Source organism: Panthera pardus, unplaced genomic scaffold (genome assembly GCF_024362965.1).
Source record: "Panthera pardus isolate Hobbes unplaced genomic scaffold, ASM2436296v1 HiC_scaffold_10, whole genome shotgun sequence".
In the NCBI taxonomy this organism is placed as follows: Eukaryota; Metazoa; Chordata; class Mammalia; order Carnivora; family Felidae; genus Panthera; species Panthera pardus.
Genome location: NW_026526655.1, coordinates 15250007 through 15266795, shown reverse-complemented (window position 1 = coordinate 15266795; position 16789 = coordinate 15250007). Strand labels below are relative to the sequence as shown.

Sequence of the window (16789 nt, the reverse complement as noted above, 5' to 3'; positions counted from 1 at the left end):
ATTTAATTCTTGGCTGTTTAGGACACACTGATGAATTTGTCAAAACAGTGCTGTGAAGTAGGGCTCCAGGGTTTAAGTTCTCTGCCCTGACATGTGGATAATATAAGGATGACTGAACATGCCATTCTCCCCATTTCCCTTCACTGCATCAACCGTGAACAAAATTATCTGATACAACAAGGTGTACTTCTATAGAGAGAATCTCAGATTACCTCTTCTGGGTACAATCATTAGAGGGGAGTTACATGGCTTGGAAGACGAATAGAAAGCACAGTAGGAATAGGTTTTCCCTTAGATGAGGAAGTTGAGGCAAAATGATTCAGAACCCTGAGCTTGTGTGTGTGTGTGTGTGTGTGTGTGTGTGTGTGTGTGTGTGTGTGTAAGCTGTCTGGCTGGAGGGTGGTTGGGGATTGTCACGTGACAAGATTGATGAAGGAACAACAGAACCACTTCTGAGTACTCTCCTGTGTATTGCTGAGTTCTGGCATGAGGTTGTTAAGGGTAGACAGGAGACTCTAAAAATCCTGACAGGGAAGTTTGTTGAGGATCATCTTTTATAGATGTATGGAGGCCAGAAGAGTTGAGTTGGCTAAACCGAGTTGGCCCTGAATTATATTCTATGTGTATTCTTTACCTTTGGAACTGGAGTGGGATCCACAGAGTGGGACCCAGTAGTTCTGTGTCCAAGGATATTTACACTTCACGTGGAGTACTAGACATGAGAAAAAATGTTCGTTTTTGTTTGTTTTCTTTTATTTATTAAACAAAATTTTCTTAACGTTTATTTTTGAGAGAGATAGACAGAGTATGAGCTGGGAGGGGCAGAGAGAGTTGGGAGACCCAGAATCTGAAGCGGGCTCCAGGCTCTGAGCTGTCAGCACAGTAAAACCAAGTAATGGTCTGCTTTGAAACTCTGCATAAAGAGAACCCAAACCAACTATACTAATAAGTGGCATTTATAATGCCTTTGCATTTTCCAAAGTCCTTTTTTATTTGCTGCATTCCATTTTATCCAAGTGATGACACATATAGGAAAATGAAGTATAGAAAAGTTGTTTCATAAACAAAAGATCAAACTTAACTAGTGGTGTAATTGAGGCTATAATTTGTTCGCTTATTCCTTGAGATGGTTAATTGTAGAGTGACCAGCTTGTCCAGGTTTGCCTAAAACTTTCCTGGTTTTATTCATTTTTTATTAAAACAATTTTTTATGTTTATTTTATTTTATTTTATTTTATTTTTTTAATGTTTTATTTATTTTTGAGACTGAGAGAGACAGAGCATGAACGGGGGAGGGACAGAGAGAGAGGGAGACACAGAATCCGAAGCAGGCTCCAGGCTCCGAGCCGTCAGCCCAGAGCCCGACGCGGGGCTCGAACTCACGGACCGCGAGATCGTGACCCGAGCTGAAGTCGGACGCTTAACCGACTGAGCCGCCCAGGCGCCCCTTTTATGTTTATTTTTGAGAGGTAGGGAGGGAAAGAGAGAGAAAGAGAGAGACAGAGTATGAATGTGGGAGGGACAGAGAGGGGAAGACACAGAATCCGAAGCAGGGTCCAGGCTGTGAGATGGCAGCATTTAGGCCGATGTGGGGCTCGAACCCACAAACTTTGAGATCATGACCTGAGCCAAAGTTGGACACTTAATTGACTGAGCCACCCAGGCACCCCATATTTTTTATTTATATTCTAAAGTTTATTTATTTTTGAAAGAGAGAGTGAATGTGCATGGGTATGTGCAAGTCAGGGAGGGGCAGAGTGAGAGGGAGAGAGAGAGAATCCAAACTGCCAGCACAGAGCCTGACTTGGGGCTTGATCTCATGAACCTCAAGATCAGAGATCATGACCTGAGCCAAAATCAAGAGTTGGATGCTTAACTTACTGAGCCACCTAGGGACCCCCAAACTTTCCCAGTTTTAGCACTGACAGTCCTGTGTCCTGGGAAACCCCAAAGTCTAGGCACCTCAGAGTGGTTGGTCATCCTAATTAATTGTCACACTTTGTGGTCACCTGGGGGTGGGAGTACAGTTGTCAGATAAAACAGAAGAAGGCACTCAGTTAAATCTGAATTTCAGATAAAAAACAATTAAAAAAATTTTTTTAAAGTTTATTATTGTTGAGAGAGAGAGAGAGAGAGAGAGAGAGAGAGAGTGCGTGTGCATAAATGAGGGAGGGAGAGCGAATTCCAAGCAGGCTCTTGCACTGTTAGTGCAGAGCCCGACATGGGGCTTGAACCCATGATCTGTGTGTGAAGTTATGCCTTGAGCCAAAATCAAGAGTCGGATGTTCAACCAACTGAGCCACCCAGGCGCCCTCGACTGAATTTTTACTACATGATCCAGATCCTGCATGAGACATATGTACACTAAAATTTGTTCATTGTTTTTCTGAAATTCAAATTTAACCGGCTGTCTTCTGTTTTTATTTGTTAAATCTGACAGCCTTAAGTAAGAGTAAAGGGATGTTCTGATGTGTAAAAAGATCACTTAGCTGCTTTTTTGTGTAGACCTTAGGTTTTATACATTTATTTGCTTAAATAAATGTAGCATCTGGTAGTATTTGACTCTTGTTCTTTTAACTTTGTGGCTAGAGATGCCAGAGTTCAGGATGAATATATGGAACCGTATTGTGCTCAATGCGTCGAAACGTGTGTGTGTGTGTGTGTGTGTGTGTGTGTGTGTGTGTGTGTGTGTTGGTTGGTTTGAAGTGGTTCTTCACTTGGGAGGAAATTTGGCCGAGACGGATCGAGCCTTATGCCATCTTTGCTGGATCAGCCTGTCAAACACGGGCACATTCTCACAGACTGCCCATATTGCCTCTAGACTATGTTAAAAATTGCTGTTGTTAAGATAGTGCATTCACGTGATTCAAAATGAGAAGGAAGTAAAGGCTTTCCTTACTCGCTTCTTGGACCTCTTCATTTGTCCACCATGGAGATAGTCTGATCTGATTGGAAAAAATTAGAATTTTGGAAATAGACCTTAGAAAACTTGAGTGGTCTTGCTTTTTTTTTTTTTTTTTAAAGCAAGGGAACTCTTGCTCTACCCCCCCCCCCCCCCCCCCCCCCCCACCAAGGGGGAAGAGTACCTTATGTAGAAGACAGAAATAGGATTGGGCTCCTCCTACATCTTCAATGTTTGATGGTTGTCACTGCTCTGAAATTGATTTGGGAGCCCTTAGCATCAGTACAGTTTAGTCTTACAGTAGATTTATTTGAATCCCATCAACATTTATGGTGAGAAAATTACAATTTGTTGACTTGGACAGGGTGTCATGGTAAGTGGTGGCAGAGCCGGGACTAGTATACTTGTGTATGTGTGTGTTGTGGGGTGTGTGTGTGTGTGTGTGTGTGTGTGTGTTTGAAACCCCCGTTCTATATCAAGCTGAGAAAGGTATAATAAGTTCCTTTGCCTAATTTCTATTTCCTATTTGATTCATTCAAGGTTCAGCACTTCTCTTTTTTTAAAAAACATCTGGCTCAGACATTAGAAAAGGAAGATAGGATAAAAGTAGATTGAAAAAAAAATGTGTCTTAGCCAGTTAGGGGAGTCAGGGGACTATATTTGTGGTTCAAAGAGAATATTTGAGGCCTACTGTTATTTCAACTATTATGATAAAAGGATTGAAAAAGCTTAAAAATTACAGTGAATAACTGAAGATTATGTAAAGTTAGTTGACTCTGGTCAGCTGCTTTTTAATTTTTAATGTAAATATGTTTATGGCAAAGACTTGCTGAATTTTCCTCCCTCCCTCTTTCTTCCCTTTTCCCCTTCCCTCCCATTTCTTCCTCCTTACCCCTCTCCCTTCCAGTTTCTTCAGGGTCAGAATTTCATTTCCTGTGGTTAGAATAAACACAAGCTTAGTAGTTGTCTTAAAAAGAAAAGGACACAATTCTTATTTCCTCATAAAACTTTCTAGTTGTGAATTTGGAAGTTAATCTAATTCAGATGAAAATATGACTCAAACCTCTAATAATGCTTTTAGTAGACTTCCTGGTACAGAATTTCTTCACTTTTTTATTTGTTGTATTAAGGGAGTACTTAAATGGATTAATGGCCTCGATTTTTCAGCCATACAATCTAATAATCCATAGACCAGTAACAACTGTGGAGTCAGAGTTGAAATTTTCCAAGTTATTAATCACTGTATTAATATTGGAAGTTTTAGGAGAAATCCTTTGTGTTTCTTTCATAAAAAGGGAGGGTGAGGGGCACCTGGGTGGCTCAGTAGGTTGGATGTCTGTCTGATTTCGGCTCAGGTCATGATCTCGCAGTCTGTGGGTTCGAGCCCCGTGTCAGGCCCTGCACTGACAACTCAGAGCCTGGAGCCTGCTTCTGATTCTGTGTCTTCCTCTCTCTCTGCCACTCCCCTGCTCGTGCTCTGTCTCTCTCAAAAATAAATAAAACATTAAATAAAAAAAAAATAAAATTAAATGGCAGAAGCTTTGAGGAAAAAAATGTTAAAAACAACAACAACAACACATTCTCCTGAGCCAGAGATGCATTTTGTCATATTATTTCTATTACGGTTTTAGCCTGGGGAAGCAGAGAAGCAAGCGTCCTCATCAGAGCCAGGGTCCTGCCTCTAAAGAAACTTTTTCCTGAGAGCAAGTCATTGCTGGTTGCATTTCTCATTACAACTCCTTAGACCCTCATTCTGGGAAGGAAATCTTTCTTTCTGCCCTTCTTGACCCAGTTTCTTATTTCAAAACAAATAGTTTAGATAATTTTTCAGGGACTTTTTTGGTTTACGTAAAATGTGATTTTTGTGCAAAGGAGTGTCTCTAAAGTAGTGAAGGACTCCATTTTTTTTCCTTTTATTATTATTAGTTTTTAAGTGTATTTATTTTGAGAGAGAGAGTGAGAGAACGCGCGCGAGCATGAGTGGAGGAGGGGCAGAGAGATTGGGAGAGAGAGAATCCCAAGCAGACAGCATACAGAGCCCCACTTGGGGCTTGATCTCAGGAACCTCGAGATCAGGACCTGAGTGGAAATCTAGAGATGCTTAACTGACTGAGTGACCGAGGCGCCCCGTCCCTGTTTTGTTTTTAACAATAAAGTATTAAGCCTAGAGTTCAGGGAGTGTGGAGGAATTAAAAAGCTTGGGTGGGAGTCAAACATACAGGTTAAAATTCTACTTCATCTGTTAGTTGTAAGTGCCTTTGGGCACGATCTGTTTGAAATTGGGTTTTTGTAACAATTCAGTGAGATGATATAAAGCTGCCCACACGGTGCTTGCGTTATTGGTACTCAGAATTGCTCATTTATTTCAAGTTTGGTGAAAAATTCAAGGCATATTTCACGCCAGCAAATACAGATACCTTGATATCCATTGGTGTACAATCCCCTTATTTATATACTGTCTTAGAGATAACATGCTAAGCTGTATTTTTTTTTCCAGATATAAATATTTCTGGAGTGTCGATGCATGTTTGGGTGTTGTTGGCTATAAGGAAAATCCGGGTGGAAATAAGATTGGGTAATGGGCAGGATTAACCAAGAAATTGTGGAGAATCAAGATACCCCTCTGGAGCATTGTCTCGTCGCCTCCCCTCTTTCCTGGGGTGTTCTCTCTGCTCCCAGTGGATTTGTAGGAGAATTTCTAAGTGTTGGGCTTCTGCCCCTGCTCTGGGAGTTGGAGCTTGCAGGTGGTGTTTGGGAGGGAGGTGGTAGTGAGCAGACAGACGCTCTGTATTAGCGGAGTAACGTAATGGTGTTGCTGGCCGCTTCCCTCCCGCGAACACTGTAGAAGTCGTGGATTCTGAGCCAGACTCCCATTTCCGTTGGGTCAGTCCTGCGGCGCATGGAGATGAATGGCTTGAGATACTACTGTGCCCTCTCTCTCCTGTGCCTCAGAGGTTCTTGAAGTCTCTGTAGGCAGATGCAACCAGATCTAAGCAGGCAAAGCCATTTAATATGTGCGTATGAACATGATCCCTGTGGCAACCTACTTACTGGTTTTCCCTTCCCCCACAATACAGGCATTTACAGGTTTTTTCCTATTACTAAAGCACATGGTGTCTGTGGAAGCTTTTCATATGACTTGTAGCTTTTTTTTTTTTTTGGCTTTTAAAGAAAATTGGGGAGTTAATACAGGTTGTAGGACTATGATAATATTCCTTAACAATTTAAAACATAAGATTTTACCTTTTTTTTAAAGTTTATTTTATTATTTATTTTGAGAAAGAGAGAGGAAGAGAGAGAATCCCAAGCAGGCTCTGTGCTGTGTGCCTGGAGCCCGGCGTGGGCCTTGATCCCACAAGTGGTGAGATGGTGACCCGAACCAAAATCAAGAGTCGGACACTTAACCGGTTGTCTGAGCCACCCAGGCGCCCCAAAATTTTATCTTAACATCAGAATTCATATGTCTCCTGAGTGTATTATTTGAGGGTGATTTTGTAGGTGGGTGTTAATCTCCATTACCTGATGCACAGTTATTTTCAGAACCCCAGCTGCTTTGTCCTCAGCTTTCTGACAGTCACACAAAATCCTATATGCCCTTCCTCCTCCTCCTCTTCCTCCTCCTCCTCCTCCTCCTCCTCCTCCTCCTCCTCCTCCACCTCCTCCACCTCCTCCACCTCCTCCACCTCCTCCTCCACCTCCTCCACCTCCTCCTCCACCTCCACCTCCTCCTCCACCTCCACCTCCACCTCCACCTCCACCTCCACCTCCACCTCCACCTCCACCTCCACCTCCACCTCCACCTCCACCTCCACCTCCACCTCCACCTCCACCTCCACCTCCACCTCCACCCTCCCCAGGTCTCCTGTGTTCTTCCTCTCAAGTGGTAGAAGCCACACAGAGAAGGAATTTTCTTAAACTTGATCGTTAGGATGATTTAAAGCAACTAACTGCTAAAGTGGTGCAAGATGTGAGTGAATACCTTCTTTTGATGTAACAATCTCATTTTACGATTGTATTTGCTAAAAAAAAAAAAAAGGTTGTATTTGATGGGTCATTTTCTTTTAATATTGTTAAACTTGAGTCAGCTTGTTATTTTAATTAGCAGTTCTGGGAGTGTAGTAAAGATGGAAGTTTTTATATTCTTTATGGTGGGAAATTAATGTACTTTGACCCCAAATAGCTTCCTTTAAAATTTATAAATAATCGCTTAAAAACCTTGACCTGTCCATACTGTTGTCAGACATAAACCATGCAGGCCCGTATATACCTTCTTTTAAGAACTAGCAAGGTGCATGGAAGTCCCTTCAGGTCAACTGCAAGTACATATAACTAGTTTTAGTGGCTGCCTCATCGTTCATACTGCGGATGTATATGTTCTTCAGCTTTTTCTTTGATTGATTTAGATCATTTTGTTTTCAGTTGTTTAGAGAAAATTTTCCACCAACAATTTACTGATACAGTAATTCATTCATCAGGCAGCATCCAATGAGTAGATAGAAAGGAGCTCCGAAGAGCTCTGAAAGGTGAGGTTTCTATAGATCAAAGGGAGCAGAAATACGGAAGGTATACTGGGCATTTGCTGATTGTTTAAGGCAGGGTTCCTTTTCTCATGTGGAGCAAAGGAACGTCTTGGAGCCAGTTCAGGTAACTTGCTGAGAGGGCAGGCGCCGACTGGTTGACCCAAGTCTTCCATTTCTCTGTGAGCTAACGGTGGAAGCTTAAGTTTTGGGTTGCTGACTTGGGGCTTAGCCTGAGCTTGGGTTTAGCCTGAGTGACTCCATCTTGGGCCTAGTCTGGTTACTTTAACACAGTTTTTTGCCTCTGAAGTGATAGTGGCATGTCCTCCAAGCTTTGCCTTTAAATTGTACTGCTTACTGTTCCTTCTTGTTGCAGTCATCTGTCCCCCTATTCCTGAAATACTTGAACATCAAGCTGTGACTCTGCTTCTATCCTGTCATGATTCTTAGTGGTTTCAATGTCTTCCCAGTTGAATTTCTTGACCTCCTGTCCTTAAATGATCTCATACTCTGCCTTTGCTGTCCCTTTGTTATCACAACCTAGTCCTCTTCATGAACAATAACTGTATGCCTTCCACACTGTCGGTTTCAAGCATTCGATTCAGACCATCACCTCCTTTTAGTAAGACAGTTCCATCTTGCTCTCCTTTAGTACCTCAACGCCAACAGTTCTGTAACCCAACGCAGGACCTGATTGCCTTGATCCTGTCTCTTTTTCACAAACCCTTTACCTCCTTAGGGGCTATCCTTCCCTCGGCTGAAAACTCCCTGATTAGTCATGGTAGCCACTGCCTTGGAAATAGGCTTCATTCCCTTGTCTTCCTCCCCTTCCCCACGTTTTGTTCTGGGACTTGCTGGTAAAACCCTCTCCTGGGTTAATGCAGCTCTCTGTCTGATTCACGTTTGTGCTCCACCAGCCGAACTTGGCTGGGAAGCACACAACAGCTGGGTGGGTCTCTCTTTACATCAGGACTCAGACCTCAGGCGGGCTTTAGGCGCTGCCGAGGGAGCCTACTGGCTCCTGCTCCGTCTATTTTCCTGTTCTCCTAGAGGATTATTTGATACTTTACTTCTCCTTAATTTTAAGTTTCTTTATTTTGAGAGGAGGGAGAAGGACGGAGAGAGAGAGAGAGAGAGAGAGAGAGAGTCAGTCAGTCCCAAGCAGGCTCCGTGCTGTCAGTGCAGAGCCCAACACGGGGCTCGAACCCATGAACCGCGAGATCATGACCCCGGCCAAAATCAAGAGTCGGATGCTTAACTGACTGAGCCACTTGGGTGCCCCTTTCTCAATTTTCTAGTACCCTTCTTTCTTCCTCCCTTTCAGCCAGTGATTGTGCTTCCTATTACTCTGAGAAGATAGAAGCGCTCAGAAAAGAACCTTCTACTAGCTCCTGGTACCGCCCACATGCATCTGTGCCCCTGTTGCTCCGTAAGGCCAACCTCTTCCACTTGTGTGCCTGTCTCATTCTCTGTTCTGCTTAATCTTCTTCTTCCTCTACTGGGTCATAGCCCTCAGCATGAAGACAAGCTATAACTATCTCTTATCTTTAAAACAAAAGAGTCTGCTTTGTCCTGTCCTAGTATCCACTTCTCTGTTCCTCTTTAAAGTGCTCTTTAAAGTGCTCCTCCTCTTCTTTCCTAAACTCTCTCCAGTTGGGCTTTGATCCTTAACACAGCTATTTTCAAGGTCAACAGTGACCTTCACACCTGTATGCATCTTTTCTTTCGTTTTCCTCTACGACGCTTGACTCTTTTTTCTTTTTAAAAATTTTTTTTTTTTTTCAACGTTTTTTATTTATTTTTGGGACAGAGAGAGACAGAGCATGAACGGGGGAGGGGCAGAGAGAGGGAGACACAGAATCGGAAACAGGCTCCAGGCTCCGAGCCATCAGCCCAGAGCCTGACGCGGGGCTCGAACTCACGGACCGTGAGATCGTGACCTGGCTGAAGTCGGACGCTTAACCGACTGCGCCACCCAGGCGCCCCCTCTTTTTTCTTTTTAATTTGTAACAGCTCTTTGTATATTTTGTCATGTGTTTTTTCCTTTTGATTTTCAAATAGTTTCACCAGACAAATGTTAAATCTTTAAAATTTATGTAGAAGAGTAAATCTGTAAGAATTGATAAGAAAGTTTTGAAGCACATGCAGAGTGTGAGTCTTACTAGATATTTAAAATAGTAGTTCTCAAACAGTGCACATAAAACTTACATGGTGGTTGTTTAAAAGTGAGTCTGCCAGTAGAGTTTTCAACTTATAGGGTAGGGAGGAAAGAATGGGAAGACCTGTCTGAGGAGCCTTCTGTTTAAATACGCTCTAAGCAATTCTGGTATGATTGGTCCATGTATCACAGTTGAGAATCACTGTTGTAAATCTACTGTATTTGGAGGCATGACAAAGCAGTAGACAGGTCCAAGGAGCAGAATAATGTCTAGACACAGATCCAGTTGTGAACAAGAACTCACTGTTGAAGATGACGTTTTGGTCATTGAGAAAAGTGGGGTTGATTTAATAAGCGGTTCAGGTAATTCATCTGAAAGAACAAGTTGGCTTTCTCCCTTGTACAATGTGGAAAAACAAACTCCGTAATGATGAAAGGTCTAAATGTAAAAATTATGTAAATCCTGGAAAAAATACAGGAGGACAGTAGTTTAACCCTGGGATGGATGAGGCCTTCTTAAAGTGGGTTGGAAATCTAAAAGTTGTGAAGGAAATGAACAGATTTTATCGTTCGGGTTTGTTTTCTGAAAGGTGATACTCATTCTAAGACGAGGCAACATAAGAGGGTACCTGTGACTGCTTTCCTAGTTCTAGATTTTCCACAGCCCCTTCAGCAAATAGGATGCAGTTGGCCAAAGGTTCGTTACTTTACCTTGTTTGTCTAAAACATTTTAGAAAAATTAAATGTCTTAATTGCATGTGGCTGGTACATGTAGGCTGCGTGTGATGCTACTGAACGCTTCCTCCTCGGCTCTCCCAACCCTTGGCTTTCACGGTCCTGCCCTCTCCAGGTACTGCTTTTATTGGTCTCGCCAGTGGGATTTTGCTCTTCAGTCTTGGCTTTGGTTTCCTTACAGAGTTTTCTGTCCTTGAACTTGATCTCGGAGATTTCCTACCTTGTCCTCCTCCATCTGATTATGGCTCTAAAAGGTGTGCTTCCAGCTCTGATCCCTCTTAACTCCCATAGTTTCTATGTTCGGATGACTCACAGGCATCTTAAACTCCTTAGTGTCAAGACTTGCATTCGTCTCCTTCCCACCAGCCATCCAGCTGCTGACCAGCTACTTCTCGTGTCTCTGTCTCACTTGAAGGCACCCGAGCCATTTCCCTTCTTTCACTGCAGCTCCTCTCATTCGGGACTTTCCTCGCTAGGATTCTGATCCACCTGCACTGTGTTAAGAAAGATTTCAGTTGTTGGGAAGGCCTGGAGGAACAGTGGCTGCTGCCACCCTCTGGGCAGTTGGGCAATTGGGAGCTGGGAATCCTAGCTGCTGGCTTCCCGTCACACACGTTAGTCACCCTGCTCCCAGGAGCCGAGGATTATTTTCAACTCTGGTTCATCTGATCGCCTCGCCTCATGTTTCTGCTGCCTTTAGCTGACAGCCGATTTTCTTTCTTTTTTTAATAATTTTTTTAATGTTTATTCATTTTTGAGAGAGAGAGAGAGATGGAGGGAGAGAGAGGGAGAGAGAGAGAGAAAGATCAAGCATGAATGGGGGAGGGGTAGAGAGGGAGGGAGACAGAATCCGAAGCAGGCTCCAGGCTCTGAGCTGTAGCTGTCAGCACAGAGCCCGACGTGGGACTCGAACCCACAAACTGTGAGATCATGACCTAAGCCGAAGTCAGACGCTGAACCGACCGAGCCACGTAGGTGCCCCGTGGTTAACTAATTTTCTAAAACACTGGAATGCAATGTACAGTGGAACGCCCATGAAGTTTCTTCTCAGCATTAAAGGACCTTAGGATTTGACTTTAATGCCCTGCCCCTGTCTCCTCACCCCCACCCTGCTCCACTGGAACCCCTGCTGCTTCTGGTGCCTATTCAAATTATGTGGTGTCCTTTGTTTAAAAATCTCTACCCCCCCACCCCTCAATCCCTTTGCTAGTAGTACTACGCTGTCTTGATCACTATTGCTTTGTGCTGAGTTTTGGAATTGAGATGTATGACCCCTCCAGCGTTGTTCTTTTTCAAGGTTGTTTTGGCTGTTCCGGCTACTTTGAATTTCCATGCAAATTTTAGCTTGAACGATTCCGTATCAAAGCCAGTAGAGATTTTGATAAGGATTGTGTTGAATCTGTGCGCCAGTTTGGAGAATTGTCATTTTAACAGTAGTAAGTCTTACAGTCCATATATAGCAGATGTTTTTCCATTTATTTAGGCTTTTAATATCTTTAAACAGTGTTTTCTAGTTTTCATAGTAAACTTCTTGTTATATCTTATCCAAAGTATTATTTCTGATAAATATAATTGCTTTAACCTAATTTTCTGATTGTTCATTGCTACTGTATAGAAATACAATTGATCTGTATATATTCATCGTCCACCCTGTGACTTTTGCTGAGCTGCTTACTAGTTCTATTAGTTTTTTAATGGATTAGTTAGGATTTTCTGTACAGTCATCATACAGTCATTATCTGCAGATAAGATTTTTTTTATTACAGTGTTATTTTTTAATTCAAAACACAGACATGTGAAATAAAATTTCAGGGAGAATACTTAGGTAACATCCTTCCCCTGGATTATTGAGATACATTTTATTCTTTGCAGCTCTGATGTCCTGGAAGTAGTAGGACCATTTGTCTTTTTGTTTTGTTTTTAAATGTTTATTTATCTTGAGAGAGAGAGAGAGAGAATCCAAAGCAGGCTCCACATTGTCAGCACAGAGCCCGACATGACACGGGGCTCGATCTCATGAACTGTAAGATCAAGACCTGAGCCAAAATCAGGAGTGAGAAGCTTAACTGAGTCTCCCAGGTACCCCAGGACCGTTTATTTTTTATTGTGCCATTTTCCTAAATAGAGACTTTCAATGGGTCCCCATTAATGGCATAAATCTAGATTCTCTGGACTCTTCCTCCAGATGACTTGTCAAAGAAAACAGTGTGGAACGGTGAACAGAGCCTGGGGACTATTTGAGGGTCGTGGCTTCTCACCAGCTTTGCGTGGGCAAATTTGGAGGTGTTCTTTATCTTGTAAAATTGCAGAGTTGGACATCTACTTTATTTTTGAAGGTTTTATTTATTTAAAAATATTTTTTTAATGTTTTTATTTTTGAGAGAGAGAGAGGGAGAGAGAGAGACAGAGTGTGAGCTGGGGAGGGGCAGAGAGAGGGAGACACAGAATCTGAAGCAGGCTCCAGGCTCTGAGCTGTCAGCACAGAGCCCGACACGGGGCTCAAACCCATGGACTGTGAGATCATGCCCTGAGCCAAAGTCGGACGCTTAACTGACTGCGCCACCCAGGCACCCCTTTAGGGTTTTATTTTTTAAGTAATCTCTGTACCCAGCGTGGGACTTGAACCCACAACCCTGAGATCAAGAGTTGTTTGCTCTGTTGACCAAGCCAGCCAGGCATCTCTGGACTTTTAATTTTTTCCCTTAGTTCTTTGAACGTGTTTATGATAGCTGCTTTGATGTCTTGTCTGAGTCTGACATTTGGGCCCTCTTGTGGACAGTTTCTGTTGCCTGCTTTCTCCCACTGTGTTTGGGTCTTCCTTTGCTGTCTGTTTGTATGCCCCATAATTTTTTGCTGTAAGCTGCACATTTCAGCATTTCTGAATGCTGACTCCCCTCCCCCTTTCCCCTGGCTTCTTGCTGTTGTGCTGCTGGCTTGCCTATTTGTTTAGTGACTTGGCTGGCTTATTTCACTGCAGTTTCCACCCCCCACCCCCGCCTTGGGAGCACACCGAGTGCCCTTGAAGTGCCCTCTTTAGGGGATGACAGCATGGTTTTAGTAGGACGCTCTTTAACTATTTTCTTTCTCTGATCTCCTTGTTAAACTTCTGCCAAGTTCACGCCCAGCAGTTATTCTCCGCTGATAGCTAGCTGATTGCCTTATTGTATTGGACAGAGCCCTGGGCCATAAATTGCCTCACCGTGTGATCCAGTCAAATTATACGGCCTTTGTAAAGGGGCTGTGTTTGAGGCCACTCTTTGAGCTGTCCTGACTCCCGAAGGGCTCTTCTTAGGTTCTCTTTTCCCTGATTCCATGAAACTTCTATTTACTCCTTCCTTGCTCTCCTGGAACTACCAGCCTCGGCCGAATCGCTCCTCACCAAGGTCTCCATTGTTTTCCTCAGCGCCACTAGGCCTGAGCTCCCTGTTCTCTGTTCTGATGAAAGTCAGCCCGCTTGGGGCTTGCTAAGGGGCTCTCCGTCCTCACAGCCTGCTTTGGCCTGAGCGGAACCCGTGTGCCATTGCTCCAGAGCCAGGGGCAGGGACAGCAGCCTGGCCTGTGCTCTGGAAGTGAGGTGCTGGGCTGCGGCTGTCGCCACTGGTCTTCTCTGGAGCTTTGCTCTCTGTCTGGACGTTATCGACAGGCTGAGGCAAGGGTAACTGGTGCCCAGCGTTCTTGGCCGGCTGTGCCCGCAGTAGAGCTTCCTCGCGTTTCCTGGCCACATTTGCCTGGAATAGAATTTCTACAGCATGGAGTTGGGGAGAGGAGCTGAGCATGCTAGAAATCATAACCCCTGGGTTTGAAGCTGGATGGAGTCATTAGTAGTTTGCTTCAGTTTCGTTTCTTCAAAAATGATGTTGTTACCTACCTACCACACAGAGGAGTGTCTCCTCTCGAGTGCTCAGTTTCCCTCCGATAGGCATGTGGCCCACTCTCTCTCTTCCTTGTAAGCCTCTGCTCGGATATCACTGGCCCTAGAACAGGGTTCTCCTACAGAGAAACGGGACACCGAGGCTTTCTTTGTCCGGGAAGCAACTTTGTTCGTCGTGCCGGCACGGGCTCAGTGGGTTCGTACCTGAAAAACTGAGCCCCAAGTACAACGGGTTGTAGCCTTTTATGCAATTTCTACTTCTTTGTGTCCCATATATGGTGACACGTATAGTCCGATTGGACATAGTCCAAGTTACAGAGTCGTGTCAGAGCTATGCATATGTGTAGAGAAGTTGATTGGGCCACGTTGCACGTTGCCTTCCTTTGTTCTGAGAAGGCCTTACCGCCTTCCTTAGAGAGGGACTCTGCCACAGCCCGAGCGGCTCTTGTGGGCCCCTCATAGAGCGTCTCTCCAGCCTTGCCCATTCACCTCGTGTTTCCCTTCCCTGGCTCATTTTTCCTCCAGGGATTTGCCGACACTTGGCCTGCGTACGTATATTTGTTCGTCCGCTGCTCCCAGCGACCGCGTGGACTCCGTGAGAGGAGGTTCACTGTTGTATTTCCTGTACTTAGGAGAGTATCCGACACATAGTAGATTGTCAACAGATCTGATGATATAAGTATAAAGACCAAGGTTTACAGCCTCCTTGCTTCACCATCCAACCTGCCTAAATTGGAAAATACCACGCAGGAAGTGGATTCTGTGTTGTTTGCCAACTCCAGCTGCTTGTTGCTGCCTAGAGAGAGGGAATGGGGCCCACTGGGAAAGAATGCAGCGATTATTTAATAGTGGCTGCCGAGCCACGAGGGAGGAAATGGTGTATGCCGTTGCGTTCCCTGGGGAAGTGAGGAGATTGCCGGGAAGAGGAAATCGGCACGTTTTCGCTGTGGATTCTGATGTAGGTCTTCTGGCTTGCTCCTTCTTCACCACTTGGGGTTAGGTTGGAAAAGCCACCTGTTTATAGAATGATGTGGAAAGAGATACAAGACACTTGGAAGACACTCACCTGTGCCATATCAGGGTGGACAGGACATTGCTGGAGGCCAATACTTGCTGCTGCTTGATTGGAAAAAAATATCTCCATTTGCCCACCTAATATGAAGGATTTTTCTTTAAAGTTACTTAAAAATGATTTTGAACTAATACCTTTCTTTCTCTTCCTTCTAGATTCTTATGGAAATCTGTTAATTCTACTTTTTGAGCACTTATGAATAACCACGTATCTTCAAAACCATCTACCATGAAGCTAAAACAGACCATCAACCCCATTCTTTTGTATTTCATACATTTTATAATATCACTTTATACTGTTATAACGTACATTCCATATTATTTTCTGTTTGAGACAAGACAAGAAAAATCAAACCGAATTAAAGCAAAGCCTGTGAATTCAAAACCTGAGTCTGCATACAGATCTGTTAACAGCTTGGATGGTTTGGCCTCCGTATTATACCCTGGATGTGATACACTAGATAAAGTCTTTATGTATGCAAAAAACAAATTTAAGGACAAAAGACTCTTGGGGACACGTGAAATTTTAAATGAGGAAGATGAAGTACAACCAAATGGAAAAATTTTTAAAAAGGTAAGGTGATCTTTCATTGCCTTTTGTTTTTCCTCTGAGTAAAGTGTGCTTGTAGAAATGGCGGCAGGGGACAGGTACAGCCTGCTTCTCTTGGACGTTGCTGATGTGGCGGGAGGAACAGGGTAGGAAGGGGACCTGACTGTGCCCTGATCTCCTTCTGTACTCTCTTACACAGATTGGTCTGAGTTTTCACAAACCATTGAGACTGCCCACTGAGCCTGAATGTCTAACGTGGCTTGGAATAGAATGTCTAGAGCAGTTTTGGGTCTGAAACCATATTCCTGGGTAGTTACACAAGCACTTGTGTGTGCTTGAGATGGTTCTGGGTTTTGGGATGTGGGGCCTGCTGTTTCTGATTTTAATGTAGGTTCTGTTGGGTGCTTTATGTCTTGGTACTTTGACAGTGGCAATTGCATGTTTTGTAAAGAATTTTCTTTGGGACGCCTGGGTGTCTCAGTTGGTTGAGCGTCTGACTTCGGCTCAGGTCATGATTTCATGGCCCGTGAGTTCGAGTCCTGCATCAGGCTCTGTGCTGACTCTTTCAAAAATAAACATTAAAAAAAAATTAGAAAAAGAAAAAATTTCCATAAATATAGACAAGCCTGCCATTGTTGATTTGAAACAGGATAAGATATCCTTAAAGAAAATATAAAGATAGTGGTTAAGAACCTGGATTCCAGATCCACACTATGGGTTTGGATCTCAGCTTTGCCACTTAACTAGCTGTGTGACTTTGTAAAAGTTATTTAACAAATCGGCCTCAGTTTCTTTATCTGTAACGTGAAGATAATGATTATTGCTGATATTTATTAGCATTTCGTAGGAGTCAGGCTATTTTTAAGTGTTTTGCATATATCAAGTTATTTAAGACTTAAAATAGCCATATGAGTTAGTGTTATCCTTGTTATTTTACAGATGACAGCACAGAGGCACAGATGGAGAATGTACACGGGGACATTTC

General features: G+C 43.5%; 1 protein-coding gene across 5 annotated transcripts in view; it reads left to right on the top strand.

Annotated features, from left to right (window-relative positions):
• The window catches only part of ACSL3 (acyl-CoA synthetase long chain family member 3), a 76619-nt gene that overhangs the window by 24722 nt on the left and 35108 nt on the right, over positions 1-16789 (top strand). For 2 of the 5 annotated variants that reach the window (XM_019445791.2, XM_019445795.2), the window contains one exon: positions 15411-15828. In XM_019445791.2, the coding sequence (XP_019301336.2) occupies positions 15451-15828 (378 nt within the window). In that variant the 5' untranslated portion in view covers positions 15411-15450. Of the gene's footprint in view, positions 1-8743; positions 8849-15410; positions 15829-16789 lie in introns of those variants that run through there. The other 3 variants (XM_019445794.2, XM_019445793.2, XM_019445796.2) reach the window with 3 other exon arrangements.